The sequence below is a fragment of the Equus quagga genome, chromosome 6 (genome assembly GCF_021613505.1).
Source record: "Equus quagga isolate Etosha38 chromosome 6, UCLA_HA_Equagga_1.0, whole genome shotgun sequence".
Classification (NCBI taxonomy): Eukaryota; Metazoa; Chordata; class Mammalia; order Perissodactyla; family Equidae; genus Equus; species Equus quagga.
Window position 1 is genome coordinate 80,482,225 of NC_060272.1, and position 19,607 is coordinate 80,501,831.

Here is a 19,607-nt window from a genome sequence, read left to right on the forward strand (position 1 = left end):
TAGTCCCCTTTTATCCACAGTTTCACTTTCCACGGTTTCAGTTACCCATAGTCAACTGTGGTCAAAAATTATTAAATGGAAAATTCCAGAAATAAACAATTCATAAGTTTTAAATCGCACACTATTCTGAGTAGTGTGATGAAATCTCGCGCCATCCTACTCCATCCAACTTGAGACGTGAATCATCCCTCTGTCCAGTGATCCACGCTGTACACGCTCCCCACCCGGCAGTCATTTAGTAACTGTCTCAGTTACCAGATCGACTGTCACGGTATCACAGTGCTTGTATTCAAGTCACCCTTACTTTACTTAATAATGGCCCCAAAGTGCAAGAGTAGTGATGCTGGCAATTCAGATATGCCAAAGAGAAGCCATAAAGTGCTTCCTTCAAGTAGAAAGGTGAAAGTTCTCAACTTAACAAGGAAAGAAAAAAATTGTACACTGAGGTTAAGATCTATGGTAAGTTTTACCAGAGTATATTGTTATAATTGTTCTATTTTATTATTAGTTATTGTTGTTAATCTGTTACTGTGCCTAATTTATAAATTAAACTTTATTATAGGTATGTATGTATAGGAAAAAATATAGTCTATATAGGGTTCAGTACTATCCATTGTCTCAGGCATCCACTGGGGATCTTGGAACATATCCCCCACAGATAAAGGGGGACTATTGTAGTTAATGTAGACTATTGATTACACTCATTGTGAAAATTATCCAGGCCAAAGTCATCTTAGACCTTCCTTGTGGCGTGGATTTTTAGAGAAAAATTCTCTTTAAATAAAGAAGGAAATTTGGCCTCGCTTGGAAATATTCCCTTTCCTGGTCCCATGCAGAGGAGATATGGCTACTGCAGTAGTTTCAACTGGCAGTAATTCTGGCCCCCAGGGGGCATTTGGCAATGTCTGAGGACTTTTCATAAGTGAGGAGCGGTATGCTCCCTGCATCTAGTGGGTGGAGGCCAAGGCTGCTGCTAAAACATTTTATGCACAGGATGGCCTCCCACAATGCAGAATTATCAATCCCAAATGTCAATGGTGCCGATGCCGAGAAACTTTTGCCTAGCAGACATCTGAGTTGCTTCTTTTGCAAAGAGACATATTACTGCCGTCTCTCATTTAACCTCTAAAGTACCAGTTCCCTAATGTGACCAAGATTAAGAATCACATAAAAAGCTTTTAAAAAAGAAATAGGAAATGCAAAAAGTTAGGCATCTGGGGGAACTGCAAACCTAAATGAGATTCTCTGTAGGTAGGGCTAGAAATACGTACTTTTAAAAAAAATTGCATTCAGTGAAATGAATCGTTTTTTTTTTTTTTAAAGATTGGCACCTGAGCTAACATCTGTTGCCAATCTTCTTTTTTTGTTTTCTTTCTCCCAAAAGCCCCCTGACTACATAGGTGTATATTCTCATCGCAGGTCCTTCTGGCTGTGCTATATGGGATGCCAGCTCAGCATGGCCTGACGAGCAGTGCCATGTCCGCGCCCAGGGTCCGAACCAGCAAAACCCTGGGCAGCTGAAGTGGAGTGCACGAACTTAACCATTCAGCCACAGGGCTGGCCCCCAAAATATGTACTTTTAAAAAGTTTTACAAGCAGTTTCCAAGTAGCCTGTTCCCTGCCTGACTGGCCTTTGGAAACTACTGCTGTAAACTAACGGATCTACCTCTAATCCGCATGAGGAAACTCCTTGCTCCTAAGCCACTACCTAAGGCCATAACTCGGGGCTACCTGCTGTTGGGCTTCCACAAAAGCCAAACTGAGAAAATACCAATGAAGGACCGTGCAGCACCCCTCTAACCCCTGGACCAGGACCGTGCAGCACCCCTCTAACCCCGGGATCAGGACCATGCAGCACCCCTCTAACCCCTGGACCAGGACCGTGCAGCACCCCTCTAACCCCTGGATAAGGACCATGCAGCACCCCTCTAACCCCTGGATCAGGACTGTGCAGCACCCCTCTAACCCCTGGACCAGGACCGTGCAGCACCCCTCTAACCACTGGGCCAGGACCGTGCAGCACCCCTCTAACCCCTGGATCAGGACCATGCAGCACCCTTCTAACCCCGGGATCAGGACCATGCAGCACCCCTCTAACCCCTGGACCAGGACCGTGCAGCACCCCTCTAACCCTGGGATCAGGACCGTGCAGCACCCCTCTAACCCTGGATCAGGCTGGGCCACTGGAAAACTTGGCTCAGAAAAAGATTATTTTTACTGAATTCAAATGTGTTGCTCTGTGTTCATTGTCACTGACGGACAAGATTAAAAACAGTCTTTTCGAATGTTATTTTATTTGCTGTAGGGATGTTTTAAAGCAAGTAGCTACTATATTTTTTAACAACCTTACCTACCATGTCTCTCAGTGTCTCAACATGAATGAATTAAAAGTTGGAAAAATTTTTCTTCTTCCCAAGGATTTTTGTTTTTTAAAGATTTTATTTTTCCTTTTTCTCCCCAAAGCCCCTGGTACATAGTTGTATATTTTTAGTTGTGGGTCCTTCTAGCTGTGGCATGTGGAATGTCACCTCAGCATGGCCTAATGAGCGGTGCCATGTCAGCATCCAGGAAACCCCCAGCAGAGCGCACGAACACAACCACTCTGCCACGGGGCTGGCCCCTGGAATTGCTTTTTATTTCTTCATAAATAGTAAAGATTATACAATGGATTGTACTTTATCTCTTTTCTTTAGCCACAAGGCTATTCAGGGCCAAATATATAGTTTAGTGGGAATATGCGACATATGAATATAGTTATTTTGTATTTTTCTTCATTCTGATTCTATTGTGGTTATTGCCATAATGCTGTATATTATAACTTTAAATTGCATCAAATTCATTGTACAAGAAGATGGGGAATAATTGAATATTTTCTACCAAGTTAACTTTACAAAAGGGAAATAAGTAACATATCAATATACTGTTTTAAAATTAAAGTAACATCAAAATTCATTTGCTATCAGTATCAGAAAGATTACTAGTATTCTATTTTCATAAACTCGAAAAGTATTTTTTCAACCTCAAAAAGTTGTATACTAAATATAGTTTAAAATGTCTTTTCTTGGGCCAGCCCGGGGGCATAGTGGTTAAGTTCAGTGCACTCTGCTTTGGTGGCCCAGGTTCACAGGTTTGGATCCAAGGCGTGGACCCATACCACTCATCAAGCCATGCTGTGGTGGCATCCTACATACTAAAGAGAGGAAGACTGACACAGCTGTTAGCTCAGGGCAAATCTTCCTCAGCAAAAAAATATAAAAAAATAAACATATGTACCACAAATTATAGGTTGGTATCTATGTATGCAATTACTGTAGCAGGGGTAATCATTATATATTAGGACATAAAATGTGAGAGTCTATACCATCAAAGTTACAAAATGTAATCTCACTTACATTCAACATTTTCTGGAAATTTTCTGTGAATATCTTTGTAAGTATCTAATGCTTTTTGGTAGTTACCTATAAGTAAAAAAGAAAAAAAAAACACACTAGCAGATTATAGAATAATAAGATTCAGCAAAATATTAATTTTAATCCAAAATACTGGTACGATTTAATTGGTTTAATAGGAAGATTTTCATGTTTGCCACAAGCATATATAATCATTCTTAATACAACTTCCGGAAGAAAATGTACAGATAAAATAAATTTGAAAAGAGGTTAGAGCAGAAGAAAAGGGGTGATGGTTGAAACTTAGCTCCACTTCTTAAAATAAATATGGTAGCAGCAAAAAATTAAGATCGGTTCAATTTCCTAAAACTTAATGTTATTTCAGATGAACTGACAAATTTAAAAATTATTTAAGTGATAGACTAATATTAATTTGAATGTCATTCACTTAATTGGAACAGATAAAAAATAACTTTTTTGTAGTTTTCATTTTGAAACATTAAGAAAGTTTAAAGTGTTTTCTTTTGTAATAAAATAATTTAGCTTCACATACCAGCACAGAATAAGAAAAATGAAGTTTGGTTCAAAGATCTTTGCTAAAATCTCAGTAAACAAGTTATGAATCTCTTTGGGTCTTACTGTACAAGAGGGATGGCTATGCTAACCCTCTAAGAGTTGCTGTGAGAATTAAATGAAATAAAGATAGGAAGCATCTAGCACATAGCAGGTTCTCAATAAATGTTAGCTTCTCGTCTAACCTGCCCTTCAATAACTCAAGAAGGTTTATGTCTTTAAATTATTCAGAATATCTTGTATATATATGTACACTTTATATATGACATTGAAATAAACAGAGGCAATTCAGAACTCACACTGATGTAAATAAAATGTCTATGGTACAATTATGCTGCATATCCAGTAGGAAATCAACCCCTGAAGTGAGGACTACACTGAGTATGTATTCTGATGCCATTCTGAAGGAGCTCACAGAGGTAAAGAAACCTATAAAACTGCGTGGGAACATACTGTTAACACTTTCACAATTTGTGTTTCCTTTAGATGGAAGAATTTCTTTTCCTGGATCATTTATATGCTGTACAAGAAGGATAACAAATTTGTTAACATTTATCTCCCTGCTTTATCTCTGATATTTGAACAGTATCATTCATTTCACAGTCCAAAACTATTAACATCTCTATACTTAGGACAAGTGTCAGCAGTACAGGATGTAATAAAAGCAGCTATTGAAAACACAAACGAAGATATCTAATGACATTCGGTATAAAAAAAATAGTCCCAGTTGCTCCAGTTCTGGGCTTCCACAGGCTTGTCAGGTCTGAGGTAGTCCCATGAATTTGGCAGAGCATGGAAGAACATTTAGAATTAGGTGAGCAGAAAATAGAAATATAAACCAATGTGTACAGAATGGCCATTCTTCTGTGGCTAACTTATGAAAATGACTAAATGTGAAAATGAATCTGTTTTTAACAGTGGTATTGAAATACACAATTAAGACCTACTTTGTAAGCATAATTATTTTCTGTATGTAGTAACTATTATGTTTTTCATACAATGCTTCAAATGTGTAGTTATAAAAAGTTAATGTTTTAATAAACAAATATGCAATTGAAACACATATGCATAATTATCTAAAAGACAGAAAGAAGCACAACATACTAAAAAACGAATAAAATTAAAGCATTTACCACTTCTTCTAAAACAACTAGCTACCATCAGCTGCCATTTAACTTGCGTAGGCCTATAAAGGAAATAAATTATATGAAATTAGAGATGAAACAAAAAAAACCCTGATAGTCAAACAGTTTTATAAAGCTATGTATCTGTACTGTCTTTCAATTACTTTTTGACCTTTGATTAGATCATCTTTATTACTGTAAATAGCACATATACAATTTCCTTCATTACTACCTGCCATATTTATATTAGGAAATTTAAATTTAAGAGTCCTTCAATCTAGTTCACGCCTTTATTTAGATGTTCTTATGACAAACACTTAAACTCTTTTGGTTGAAGACCACTGCATTCTATTTTAAACATTATCATTACTTTTGCCATAGTCTTATACTTAGGCTTAGTATCCATAGCTTAGAAATTTAGGCTCAGGCTTGCAAATTTAGTCCCAGGAGGCAATTTCTGACCTTGTGTTTGAACAATTAGGCTTCAGCTAAAGAGGGAGTAAAAAAGAATTCTATTCCTCCCCCTTTTTTTCCCCCTAAAAAGACATGAATTTCTTATCTAAATAACCACAACCAAGACTTCTAAAGACTACTGTTAAAAATATCTAAGAAAGGGGGTCGGCCTGGTGGTGCAGTGGTTAACTTTGCACGTTCCGCTTCGGCAGCCCGGGGTTCGCCAGTTTGGATTCCGGGTGCAGACATGGCACCACTTGGCACGCCATGCTGTGGTAGGCGTCCCACATATAAAGTGGAGGAATATGGGCACGGATGTTAGCAGAGGGCCAGGCTTCCTCAGCAAAAAGAAGAGGATTGGCAGCAGTTAACTCAGGGCTAATCTTCCTCAAAAAAAAAAATCTAAGAAAAATAAGATTTGAAGAAATAAGACTAGGAAATAATTTAACACTCTTTTCACTTCCTTTTAGAATCTCCTTTCAATTCACCTGATGGCTTCAAAGACAGATAGCCTTGGTTCCTACTCAGTTAGATGGCAAACTTACCAGCTTTGGAATCAGACGGACCTGGATTTAAATTCCAGCCCTGCTACTTGGGCAAGTTACTTAACCTCCAATCCACCGCCTACACAGCCAGCCACTGTGATCTAAATAAAATACATATCTAACCATATTAGTTTTCTCCTTAAAACCCATCGCCTCTCCCTCAACTACATGATAAATCTAAGATCCTAATCCAGCTCAACCACTGCAGTCATTTTCTGCCTCTCCAAGTTGTCTTCACCATGCTCTGCCTAACAGTTCACGCCATGGCAAATCCAAACAGGAGCACGGAGCTCCCTGCATTCACTACATTTTCTAGACTCCTGGTCTTTGCAGGCACCATCACTTCTACTAGGAGGCTCACTCCAACCTCTTGACACTCCACCTTGCCAGGCTGGACCAGACTGTTCTCTGTACTCTCCTAACACTCTCAATCTCTTTAGCACTGCATTTACTATACTGTATTATTATTTATGTTTCCGAAGGCCTTATTAAACTATAAATTCCCGAGAGCAGGATAGTCTTTGTATACTCAGGACCTGGCATGATGCCTGATACCTACTGGATGACTATTCATTTTTAATTCCCCTTCCTTGGTGTATTCAAATACACATCTTGATTATTTCCTTCAAGGTTGGGATTGTAATTTCTTTTTTTTGAGTAAGATTCATCCTGAGCTAACATCTGCTGACAATCCTCCTCTTTTTGCTGAGGAAGACTGGCCCTGAGCTAACCTCCATGCCCATCTTCCTCTACATTATATGTGGGACGCCTGCCACAACATGGCTTGCCAAGCAGTGCTAAGTCCGCACCCGGGATCTGAACCAGCAAACCCTGGGCCACCAAAGCGGAACGTGAGAATTTAACCGCTGCGCCACCAGGCTGGCCCCAGGATTATAATTTTTAGTTTGCCAACCTATTAATTCTGTGAACCTCATAAATTACTTAAACTTATGCCTCTGTTTCCTCCTCTATAAAATGGGGATAATAATAGTGTCCACTTCAGAGGATTGTTGTGAGAATTAAATAACATGTAAACAATAAACATTAATTATTAAAACCACTTTTTTTTTCTTCAAGAAAGCCTTATTCATGAATGCCACCTATTGGGAAATTCAATAAATAGCTACTAGAGTAGTTGGTTAAGTAGTGTGCATGCATCCTTATGGTCTTTTCAATCACTAACGTAGCCCAGTGAAGAGAGGAAGAACAGAGCTCAGTGACTCAATGTTAACAAAGGGTCAGGTGACATTCTGGGTTATTAATTCTAGTTGATAATAACTACACATTATCTGTGACACTGCTTACTTCATTAGCACAGATAACTGGGCATTGATGTGATCTGTATGATCATAAAAAGATTTTATGCATTATAACAGTTGATAAACTTCCATGTATAATAAATGTAATGAAGGAACAATTTAGGACATGAGATAAATGTATTTTATTAAAGAATTAAACTGCCATGTCCCTATTGTTACTTTCAGTAACTGGAGAGAGCCTAGGCATTATTAATATAGGACAAGAAAGTTCTACATCAAAGTAAATAAACAAGGCTAATTGTTTTGGATTGTCTCTTTCATTTCTGTTTTACCAACAGAATATAGTTTAGAAATAATAAACTAAATTTATTTCTTGATGGAATGCCTACTTCTCTCCTAAATTCTCACAATAAAGAAAAATACTATTTTACAGAGAGCACATTTAAGATACAGTGATTTAAAATAATGCAACAACAAAAAATTCCAGCAAATTGCTTATAAATTGCCTAGCACAGTATAACGAATACAGAACTGTACTAAAAGTTTTAAGTATTGTAAATCTGCAACTATTTAAGTTATAGAATTACGGAATTTTAGAAATAGAAGTGGCCTCAAGTAGCAATTCCTTCTACCCATTCAACTTAATGGAGAAGGAAACAAACCCAGGCAAGGTTAAGAGCTATGTCTAAGGTTATTCTCCCAACAGGATTTACTAGGGTAATATCCCGTTATAAATCCCTTATTTCACACTTCCAGAAAGCAATGAAGGATGTGGTTTGAAAATTACCACAGGGAAGAATTGTTATCTCCATATGTGGAATAAGTAAGCACTAGAAAGTCATGATTTCTGGTTTTAAAATGGTAGAGTAAAGACCCCTTACCTCACAATGTCTTTTCTGGAAATTAACCCCCCAAAACCAAAAGGAATGGGACAGATAAACTCCATCTCAGATAAAACTCAAACCATATAAAACAACATACAAATGATGGATGATGAAGGAAGGAAATGGAAACTGACTTGAGCAGGGCAAAGAAAGGTGAGACTCAAGTGCTCACAAAGGGCAGACTGAAGAGAAGCACACAGATCTTCCTGAAAATCACCAGAAACGCCAAGAATCTGCATCCCCAGCAATGAGCACGGAGCGAGTAAGGCACAGAACCACACAAAGGAAGACAGACTGGGAATCCAACTGAGGAGCAGCTGGGCCCCTACTCTGTGCACCCTTGGCAGCTGCTCAGGCGCTCAGGCTGGTTCGAGGTACTGGAATGAAAACTGAAGAACGAAATAGAGAGTCTGCTTCTGGAACAACAAGATCCTTGGCCCCAGCCCCTTCCAGCTACCAGAAACGGCAGCAGCCAGGTTGGTACTCCTGAGGCAGACCAAAAACTGCTTCCCTGAATACACCAAACAGCCCCAGAGAAAAGACTTTAGAATTTTAAGATTAAATCTCAGTAATGAAATCATACTATTACAGTGTCCTAATGCAGCATTTGGTGGAAGGTACTATTGGCATTTTGGGTGACACAATTCACTGTACATGTCCTCTACACATTCCTGAACGCTTCCCATCCTTGGTGGCTGCCCCCCTGATGCTCATAGTGCTTCCCCATCATCATGACAATTAAAATGCCCCTCATCCTATTTTTCCAAATGGCTCCCCTCGGGGTGGGGCAGCTGCTTTTCTTTGTTCATATTGTCTTTTTCCTTTAATTTTTAAATCTTTTATTGTGAAGTATAATATGTATGGAAAAGTACACAAAACATAACTATACAGCTCAACAAATTGTCATAAAGTGAACACTCGTGTAGCTACCCTGCAGTTCAAGAAACGGAACATTGCCAACCCCAGGAGCCTCCAGCACGCTCTCTTCCAACATCACCTCCTTCATCTACAAAGGCAACTACTTCCTGACTTCGAACACTGCCGATTTAGCCTGACTGTGAACTTTAATGAATGACACCATATAGCATGCATGCTTTTTTTAACAGCTTTATCGAGATATAATGTAAATAAAGAAATATTCATGTAAATAAAGAAAACATACAATTTACCTATTTAAAGTGTATAATTGAAAGGCTTTTGGTGTGTTACATTATTGATTTTTTAAAATTATGGTTAAAATAGATACAACAAAAAATTTGCCATTTTCACCATTTTTAGCTATACAATTCAGTGGCACTAATTACATTCACAATGTTGTGCAGTCATCACTGTTACCTATTTCAAAACTTTTTCATCAAGCCAAACAGAAATCCCACAACCATTAAACAATAACTCTTCACTCCCCCCAGCCCCTAGACCCTAGTAACCTCTAATATACTACCTGTCCCTTTGAATTTGCCCATTCTGGACTTTTCATATAAGTGAATCATATATTTTGTCCTTCTGTGTCTGGCCTCCTTCATTTAGCATAATGTTTTCAAGGTCTTTCTACGTTGTGGCCTGTGTCACACCGTCATTCCTTTTCATGGCTGAATAATATTCCACAGCACGTATATAACCACATTTGGCTTATCCACTCATCAGTGATAGGCACTTGGGTTGTTTCCATCTTCTGGCTGTCGTGAACAATGCTGCTATGAACATGCACGTACAAAGACCTGTTCGAGTCTCAGCTTTCAATTCCTTTGGATATATACGTAGGAGTACTACTACTGGATCGTATGGTAATCCTAAGTCTAGCTTTCTGAGGAAACACCAAATGGTTTTCTGTAAAATATCACTTTACATTCCTCCCAGCAATGCACAAGGGTTACAATTTCTCCATGTACTCAATCACCACTTTGTTATTTTGTTTTAATATAATATAACAGCTATCCTAAAAGGTGTGAAGTGGTATCTAATTGTGGTTTTGAATTGTATTTCCCTAATGACTAATGATATTGAGCATATTTCCATGGGCTTATTGATCATTCCTTTGGAGACACGTCTATTCAAATCCTTTGCCCATTTTTCAAATTCTCTTTATTGTTGTTGAGTTGCAGAAGTTCTTTATTTATTCTGGATATTAACCCCTTATCAGATATATGATTTGTAAATATTTTTCCCATTCTGTGGATTGTCTTTTCATTCTGTTGATAGAGTTCTTTCATGCCCAAAAGCTTTAAATTTTTATGAACTCTAATTTATCCACTTTTTTCTTTTATTGCTTGTGCTTTTGGTGTCATATCCAAGAAAGCACTGTCAAATCCAATGTAATGAAGGTCTCCCCCCATGTTTTCTTCTAAAAGTTTTATAGTTTTACATCTTACAATTAGGTCTTTGATCCATTTTGAATTAATATTTGTATATGGTATAAGGTAAGGGTCCAACTTCATTCTTTTGCATGTGGATATCCAGTTTTCCAAGCACCTTTTGCTGAAAAGACTGTCCTTTCCCCATCAAATGGTCTTGGAACCTTTGCTGAAAATCAATTTACCACATACATGAGGGCTTATCTTTGAGTTCTAGATTGTATTCCATTGGTCTCTATGTTTGTCTTTATACCAGTTCCATAGTGTTTTGATTACTGTAGTTTTGTAGCAAATTTTGAAATCAGGAAGTGTGAGCCCTCCAACTTTCTTCCTCTTTGAATTGTTTTGGCTATTTGGGGTCCCTTGAGATTTCATACAAATATTAGGGTGGGTTTTTCTATTTCTGCAAAATGCCCATAGGACTTAGATAGGGATCACATTGAATTTGTAGATTTCTTTGGGTAGTATGGACATTTTAACAATATTGTCTTCCCATCTATGAACATGGGATGTCTATTTATTTGTGTTGTCTTTAATTTCTCTGGGTAGTATGGACAGTTTAACAATATTGTATGTATTTAACAATATTGAATGTGGCATGTTATATTGATTGATACTCACATGTCAAACCAGCCTTGCATTCTGGGAATAAATCCCACTTGGTAATCCTTTTAACATGCTGCTGAATTTGGTTTGCTAGTATTCTGTTAAGGATTTTTGCATCTATATTCATCAGGGATATTGGTCTGTAGATTTCTTTTCTTGTAGTGTCTTTGCTTGGCTTTGGTATCACGATAAGGCTGGTCACATAGAATGAGAGAATGAGAGAATGAGAGATTGATTGGCTTGTTATGACAAACTGGTTCATGTGATTATGGAGGCTAAGAAGTCCCATAATCTGCTGTCCACAAGCTGGAGACCCCGTAAAGCTAGTGGTATAATTCAGTCCAAGTCTGAAGGCCTGATAACTAGGGGAGCTGATGGTGTAAATCCTAGTCCAAGGGCAGGAGAAGGTGAGATGAAACGTCCCAGCTCAACAGTGAGGCAGGAAAAAGGGACAAATTCCTCCTTGCTCTGCCTTTTGTTCTATCCAGTCCTTCAAGAGATGGGTGATGCCACTCACACTGGGGTGGGCAATCTACTGAGTCCACCAGACCAATTCAAACGCTCGTCTTATCAGGAAACACCCTCACAGATACACCTAGGAATAATGTTTAATGTGGGCACCCAGTGGACAGTCCAGTTGACACTAAAATTAAACATTACAGTAGAATTCACCAGTCAAGCCACTTGGTCCAGGGATTTTCTTTATTGGAATATTTTTGATTACTTAATTGAATCTCATTACTAGTTATAGGTCTATTCAGATTTTCTATTTCTTCCTGAGTCAGTTTTGGTTGATTGTGTGTTTCAAGGAATTTGTCCACTTTATCCAGGTTATCTAATTTGTTGGCATACAACTACTCATAGTATTCTCATAATCTTTTTTATTTCTGTAAAATTGGTAGTAATGATCCTACTTCCATTTTTGATTTTAGTAATTTGTCTTTTCTCTTTTTTTCTTCATCAATCTAACAATCAAAGATTTGTCAATTTTGTTGATCTTTTCAAAGAATCAACTTTTGGTTTCATTGATTTTCCCTATTTGTTTTGCTATTCTCCATTTTATCTATCTTTACCCTAATCTTTATAATTTCCTTCCTTCTGCTAGCTGTGGGTTTAATTTGCTGTTTTTTTTAAAAATAATTCCTTAAGGAATTAGTTAGGTTATTAATGTGAGATCTTTCTTCTCTTTTAATGTGTGTATTTACAGCTATAAATTTTCCTCTTAGCACTGCTTTTGCTGCATCCCATAAGTTTTGGTATGTTATGTTCCATTTTCATTCATCTCAAGGTATTTTCTAATTTCCCTTCTGATTTCATCTCTGACCCACTGGTTAAGAGCGTCTTAATTTCCACATATTTGTGAATTTGCCAGTTTTCCTTCTTTTGTTGATTTATAGTTTCATTTCATTGTGACAGGAAAAGTTACTTTGCATGATTTCAGTCTTTTAAAATTTATTAAGACTTGTTTTGTGGCCTAATACATATAGCCTATCTTGGGGAATGTGCCATGTGCACTAGAGAAGAATGTGTGTTCTGCTCTTGTTGGGTTGAGTGTTCTGTACAAAACTGTTACATCTAATTAGTTCATAGTGTTGCTCAAGTTCTCTATTTCCTTACTGATCTTCTGTCTCACTTGTCTATCCATTATTGAAAGTAGGCTATTGAAGTCTCCAACTACTATTGTAGGACTATCTATTTCTCCCTTCAATTCTGTCCATTTTTGTTTCATATACTCTTGGTTTCCTCCTTTAGTTGTGTATCTGTTTATAATTGTTATATATTCTTGTAGTAATGAGCTTTTTATCAATATATAACATCCTTCTCTGCCTCTTATAATCTTTTGTAATTTAAAGTCCATTTCATCTGACAATAACATAGCTAGCCCAGCTCTCTTTTGGTTACTATTTGCATGGAACATCTTTTTCCACCTATCTGCTTTCAACCTCTTTGTACCCTTATATCTAAAGTGAGTACCTAGTAGACAGCATACAGAAGGATCCTGATTTTCTATTCAATCTGCCAATCTCTGTCTTTTAATGGGAGAGTTTAATATATTTCCACTTAATGTTATTGCTGATATAAAACAATTGGCTTCTGCTATTTAGCTATTTGTTTTCTATGCCTATTACTGTTTTTTATTCCTCAATTCCCCCATTACTGCTCTTTTTTGGTATTTGGCTGATTTTTTGGTAGTGTACTATTTTGATTCACTTCATTCCTTTTCTGTGCATTCCTTTTTGTGCATTTGCCTTTAAATCATACAGGAAAAAGAGAAGTTATAAACCAAATCAAAACCACAATAATACTGGCTTTTACATTTACCTATGAAGTTATCTTTACAAGTGTTCTTTAATTGTTTCTTACATCTTAGACTTAGATTTACACTTAAAAACTTAAACATGTCTAAGTTTCTTGTAGGGTAGATGTACTAGTAATGAATTCCTCTAGCTTTTGTTTATCTGGAAATGTCTTAATTTCTCCTTCATTCTCGAAGGACAGTTTTGCTAGATATGGAATTCTTGGTTGACATTTTCTTTATTTTAGGACTTTAAATATGTTATCCCACTGCCTTCTGGCCTCCCAGGTTTCTGCTGAGAAATCTGCTGATAATCTTACTGAGGATCCCTTCTACATGATGTGTCACTTTTCTTTGCTTGCTTTCAAGATTCTCTTTGTCTTTCAGCAATTTTATTATAATGTGTCTTGTTGGGAGTCTCTTTGGGTTTTTCCTATTTGAAGTTCATTGAGCTTCTTGCATTTGTAGATCCATATCTTCCTCAAATTTGGGAAGTTTCAGTCATTATCTCTTCAAATAATCTCTCTGGTCCATTCTCTTTCTTCTCCTTCCAGAACTCCTATAATGTATACATCGGTCTGCTTGATGGTATTCCATAATAATAATAATCATGATAAATACTAAAGAACATTTTCTAATGCAGCACCATAATAAAATTACATTAAATGGACCAGTTAGGACTAGGATTTCTTGAAGTTTTAAGGCATGATTTATGGATTTATGAAAACAGAAAATAACAGTAGAGGCTTAAACCAATTACCAAAATACCAGAATCATAAAGATTACTAAGAATACAGCAAGGTGAGGAGTTTCTATAGGAAAGAAACAGCAAAGATATGTAATATAATTTACTGCAACTATATGCCAACTATTCTGAAATATGTAAAGAACTATGTAACATAAGTACAGACCTCTGCACCACCTCCAAAGAGCTTACATTTTTATTGTAGAGGTAAAACTTACATGGCAAACAAAGACTGAGCATATAAAAAAAGGAGAAAAGGTGGAAATTAAGATGTATAGTACAGAAAATAAATGCTCAGGAGGGGTAATTAATGCATATTAAATGTCTCTGTCACTTAGGAAGAAGGAGGCAAAAATAGGTGCAAGTAAATTTATAGGAAAGCAGGAAGAGGGAAATGTTTAGGGGAGTTCCTAGGAAAGATTTCTATTTTCTGGGAAATTTAAGTGTAAAACAGGGAGAGAAGCTGAGGAGATCTGTGAGAGAAAAAGGAGGGAGAGATAATCAGAAACACTTAAGACTGATGAGCAGCGTTCACATGATACAAATGTGTATGTCATCAATTCATCTGGTCACATAATTTATGTCCAATACTGTTTCCCATTCTTGTATAAGAATGGAATGAATGGTTACATTAATTCATGAACTAAAATTTGGGGAGATGAAAGAGGCAACAAAGCAACAGAGAAAAAGTAACCAAGAGCAAGTAAGGGAATAGATATGATCAATCAAGTAGCCTAGAAAAGACAGACTCAGAACTAAAGCCAGGAGAGACTGAGACTGCAAGAGAAAGAAAGGTCAAGAAATTGGAGGTCTCAATTCTATCAAAGAAAGGCATACTGGAAAGTAGGGAGTATGGAAGCTGGAAGGAGAGAAGGTTATGTTCAGACAGCTGGATATTACAATGTAGGAATTTATTTGTATAAATGTGCTGGATGATAATCAAAATCACATAAGATCTAGGCAGCAGAATTGCAGAGGAGTAAAGATCAATAGTTAGGAAGGCCAAGATTTGTGACTACTGATAGGATAGAAAAAAACAGCATGATCTAGACTAGATAAGGGAAGGACTGTCAGGTCAACACAGGAAATTCACAAATGGGAAATTCACAAATGGGAGTCAAGGATGGAACAGTGGTGGATGAAGCCTCAAAGGAGAAAGTGTCTTACATCAGCTAACGGCTAAGGTTAGAGTTAATATTAAGCATAATAAAAAGTTTACAGTATATAACCTATCTAACTTCAGTCTCAAGCACATAAATAAACTATCCCTCTATGCTTGGTAGTCAGTTTTATAATTCACAAAATATTTACGTGAAGCAAGTGTCATAAAAACTAATTGCCTAATCTAAATTACACAGATCACTCAAATTATTAAGCATTTCTTTATCGTTTAAATGATTAAAAGTCATATTTAATGTTAAAATTCAGTTTGGCCAAAAACAAAGCAAAATATGATATATTCTAGTTATTTTTGAGTCAGACATGTACAAAACATTCTGATGTAAAATTAAAGACATCTTTAAGAGTTTAATTTTTAATATACAACATGTATCACTTATAAATTGAAACCAACACAACTTCTATTAGAACGCTTTCAGAAATGAAACTTCGTCCTAGAACTGAGGTAGTCATTATTTGATGGATAAAGAAATAATATTTGTTTGCTGAGATGTGAATACATTAAAAAAAGGATCTTAAAGAAGGTATTTTTAAAACTTTTGCATATAAGGAAAATATATTTATCAAAATAAAAACAACTAAAATGGAACATAATACAAGAAAATGGAAATAATGCATAAATGTTCACTAATATTTGTTCATGAACTTAATATGTCTATAAGATTCTAATTCTAGGGATAAAATCAAATCTCAACACAAGATATTTAACTAAACATATCATCATAATAGTTACTTACTGTATAAGAGAAGCTCTTTCAAAGTACTGAATGGCTTTTTCACAAAACTGGGTGTCAATGTAATAGGCTCCAAGCCACTCAATGACTTCGATGTTAGAAGGGAAATACCTATACGACTGGAAAAAATAAGGAACATGACAATACAACTTCAGTGGCAATGTATAATTTAATTTTTGAACATTTTACCTATTGAATGGGTTAATTTACCCACTGTGAAATTTTTAAAAAAATTTTTTTTCTGCTTTCTCTCCCCAAATCCCCCCAGTATGTAGTTGTATATTTTAGTTGTGGGTCCTTCTAATTGTGGCATGTGGGACACCACCTCAACGTAGCCTAACCAGCAGTGCCATGTCTGTGCCCAGGATCTGAACCAGTGAAACCCTGGGCCGCCGAAGTGGAGCACACAAACTTAACCACTCGGCCACGAGGCTGGCCCCATATCCACTGTGAAATTTCTTAATAAAAAACTATGAGCTGTCATAAGCACTTTATGAATTTTGAAATTGTACAAGATTTAGAAAACAAAATTTGACACATTTTAAAATTATCTATATATATCTTTTTGATGTACTGATATATAATCTGAATCAAATTCAATATGTAATAGAATCAAAAAGGGATGAAAATCATGCTTCAAAAGAAAAAAAAACTGTACTTTTAATTTCAGTTTTTATTAATTTTAATCAAAACTAACTTTATATTCCACAAATGCTTTATTTTAAATCATTACTCATTTAAAAACTAATAAGCATTTCTAAATTTTAAAAATTAAAAGGCTGGTTTTTTTGGTGTGTGTGAGGAAGACTGGTCCTGAGCTTATATCTCTGCCAGTCATCCTCTATTTTGTATATGGGACACTGCCAAAGCATGGCTTGATGAATAGTGTATAGGTCCGCGCCCAGGATCCGAACCCGTGAACCCCGGGCGGCCGAAGTGGAGTACACAAATTTAATGACTACGCCACCAGGCCAGCCCCAGGAAGCTGTGTTTTTTGTTTGTTTTTTTTTATAATAATTCATAAAAGCTAAAAAGTAGAAGGAAAGTAAGATTATATACCTACCTCATAATAATATTGAAATGCTTGAGATTTATCTCCTTCACTATCATATAATTCTCCTAGTTTAGATAAAGCTCTAGAATCAGTTGGAACAACACTGATCAGTTGCATTAACCATTCAATAGCTTGATTGGGATCTTCCATTAATTCATATCTTGGACAATTTCAGTTAAGGATAACACAATTTTTCTAAATTCATTGATCAATAGGGAAACCTAAAAACAACATTACAATAAAACTGTCTCTTAGCCTATAGTAACGTGCTATTTAATAGTTTACTCTGTATTTCTCCAGGGATAAGGATGACAAATGGAGCAGTACTGTAAATAACGCCCTTGTATCATACACACACCTTGTTTTTCCTTTTGCTTTGTTACTGTCCACTAAGATCAACTCCCAAATTTCTAGGAGAATTAACAGTTTGCCATTTTATTCACAGCATTGTCCAAAATTTGTCCTTAATAAAAATGCCTGAATGTTGTGTTCAATTATTCTACCTCTCTTAACATGCTCAACATATTAAACATATTAAGGGAATAGTTTCCACGTGTTTTCCTATGAGTTTTCCCTAATTAGATTATAAGCCCAAAATACAGAGCTGTTTTTTTTGTAGCTTTTGTGCCTAGTCAGTCCTCTGCACATACTCAAATAATTTATTCACACCAATACTTATTGATTACTTACTATTTACTTTTATATTAGATGTTTCAATGAAATGAAAATACCCCAATCCAAAGTTTTATTGAAAAAGAGCCTTCTATTTTTAATGATGACAAATGTGATACCATAAGAAAACATAAAAACAAGGAAAGAAACTCAGCCTTAAATGTAGCAATTACTCGATTCGATCTAAAGTGATGATGAACTGGGTAGTATCAGTTCATGACACTGGCAATTTCAGAGAAATTAAATGGACAAAACAAAAAGGCTAAAAGAAATAACTACGAAGCCATCTGCCCCCAAACTAAAATTTTTAACAAAAGAATTTTTTTATCTACTCTACCCTAAGGACAGCAGATACTACTTACAATTATTAACGGTATGTCTCATAATATACTTTTTTCTAAACATATTTATATAAAATTTATATCAAGCCAATGGTAACTTAAAACCCTATATAAGATTTTAATCCTTCCCAATGTTGTTGTCAAAGTTTTTTTCTTAAATAAGGAGAGAAATTAAAGTGTTTTTCAAATAGTGTCAAAGGCATTAAAAACATTAACAAATTTATGCTTTTCCAAACAAGGGCAAGGGGGAAAAAAAACTAAAGAAAGCTAAGAGTTGTAGAAGAAACTGACACGAGAGCAGTATTTTATATTTCAACATTCCCCAGAGTTCTAAATATGATACTGGCACATATAGTACCCAGTCAATAAACGACTACTGAATGAACGAATGAGCGAATCCATACAAACTACTGTGTAATTTTGGAGGGTTAAGGCGTTCGGAGAGTTACATTCACCAAACCTACATGGTCAGCTAAAATACACAAGATAAATTATCCAAACTCAATCAGTAGTACTATCAGTAATAAACAATATTTTCCTTTTAATTAGTAAGTGACTGCTTCAAAAATACCCTGTAAGACTCAGAGCTAACACATTCTAAAGTATCTAATCCATATTCAATGAATAGCTTATGAGTATGCAACATGTCATACTCAATTGCTTCAATTATTTCCAAAATTTAATAAACAGTTTTAACCTTTAAATAATTCCTCTTATAAATGCAAATGATCTTTTAAAATAGGATCACTCAATACTTTCATCACACATTAACCTGATAGGTTTTAAAATATTATCCTCATCAATTACTTCCTTGGTTAAGCTTATTTAATAATTGGTATTCAATCACCAATTGAGTGAATTAATAACTGTCCTTAAGTTTTTCACGTAAGATACACATGTGCTATCTGGTACAGAACTTGGGCGCTGTTTCTCAGGATTGCGTGAAGTTTCAGGAAACAGTCCAAAGCTTCATCAAGCCGGTTTAGCTTCTTATAGGTAAGGCCTTAAAAAGAAGAGAAAGAAAAGCTATTAGCACTATTACTGGGAGTGAATTTTCTCAAAGTAACAGAATAAATCTTTAAATATACATAAATATTCATCCAGAAGAAAAAATAAAGATGAACAGAACTTTTTAAAGAAAAGAGCAATGTGGGTGGAGCGGGCTGGGCTTTTCACTAATGTTTGGTAGATACCAAAACATGCCATAAAGCTTTAGTGATTTTAGTGTCGTAGGGGAGCAGGAATGACAAACAGATTAACAGACAGAAAAATTGTTGAGAAACTGACTCAGTTACAGAACTCAGTTAATGGGCATTTAAAATCAATGAGGACTAAGGGACTAGGAATAAATGGTGCCAGGACAATTGACTATGATGAAGAAAAAAACATAGATTCCTATTGT

The 19,607-nt window shown here is 36.0% G+C and overlaps 1 protein-coding gene across 4 annotated transcripts in view; it reads right to left on the reverse strand.

Moving 5' to 3' along the window:
* The window catches only part of IFT88 (intraflagellar transport 88), a 134,196-nt gene that overhangs the window by 41,492 nt on the left and 73,097 nt on the right, over positions 1-19,607 (reverse strand). For 3 of the 4 annotated variants that reach the window (XR_006889139.1, XR_006889140.1, XM_046664788.1), the window contains exons 18-22: positions 19,100-19,208; positions 17,202-17,352; positions 16,142-16,257; positions 5,096-5,148; positions 3,393-3,458 (exon numbers count right to left, since the gene is read on the reverse strand). Coding sequence is in view for 2 of the 4 variants with exons in the window: in XM_046664788.1 (XP_046520744.1) it covers positions 3,393-3,458; positions 5,096-5,148; positions 16,142-16,257; positions 17,202-17,352; positions 19,100-19,208 (495 nt within the window). In the remaining 2 variants the exon portion in view is untranslated. Of the gene's footprint in view, positions 1-3,392; positions 3,459-5,095; positions 5,149-13,738; positions 14,040-16,141; positions 16,258-17,201; positions 17,353-19,099; positions 19,209-19,607 lie in introns of those variants that run through there. The other variant, XM_046664790.1, reaches the window with a different exon arrangement.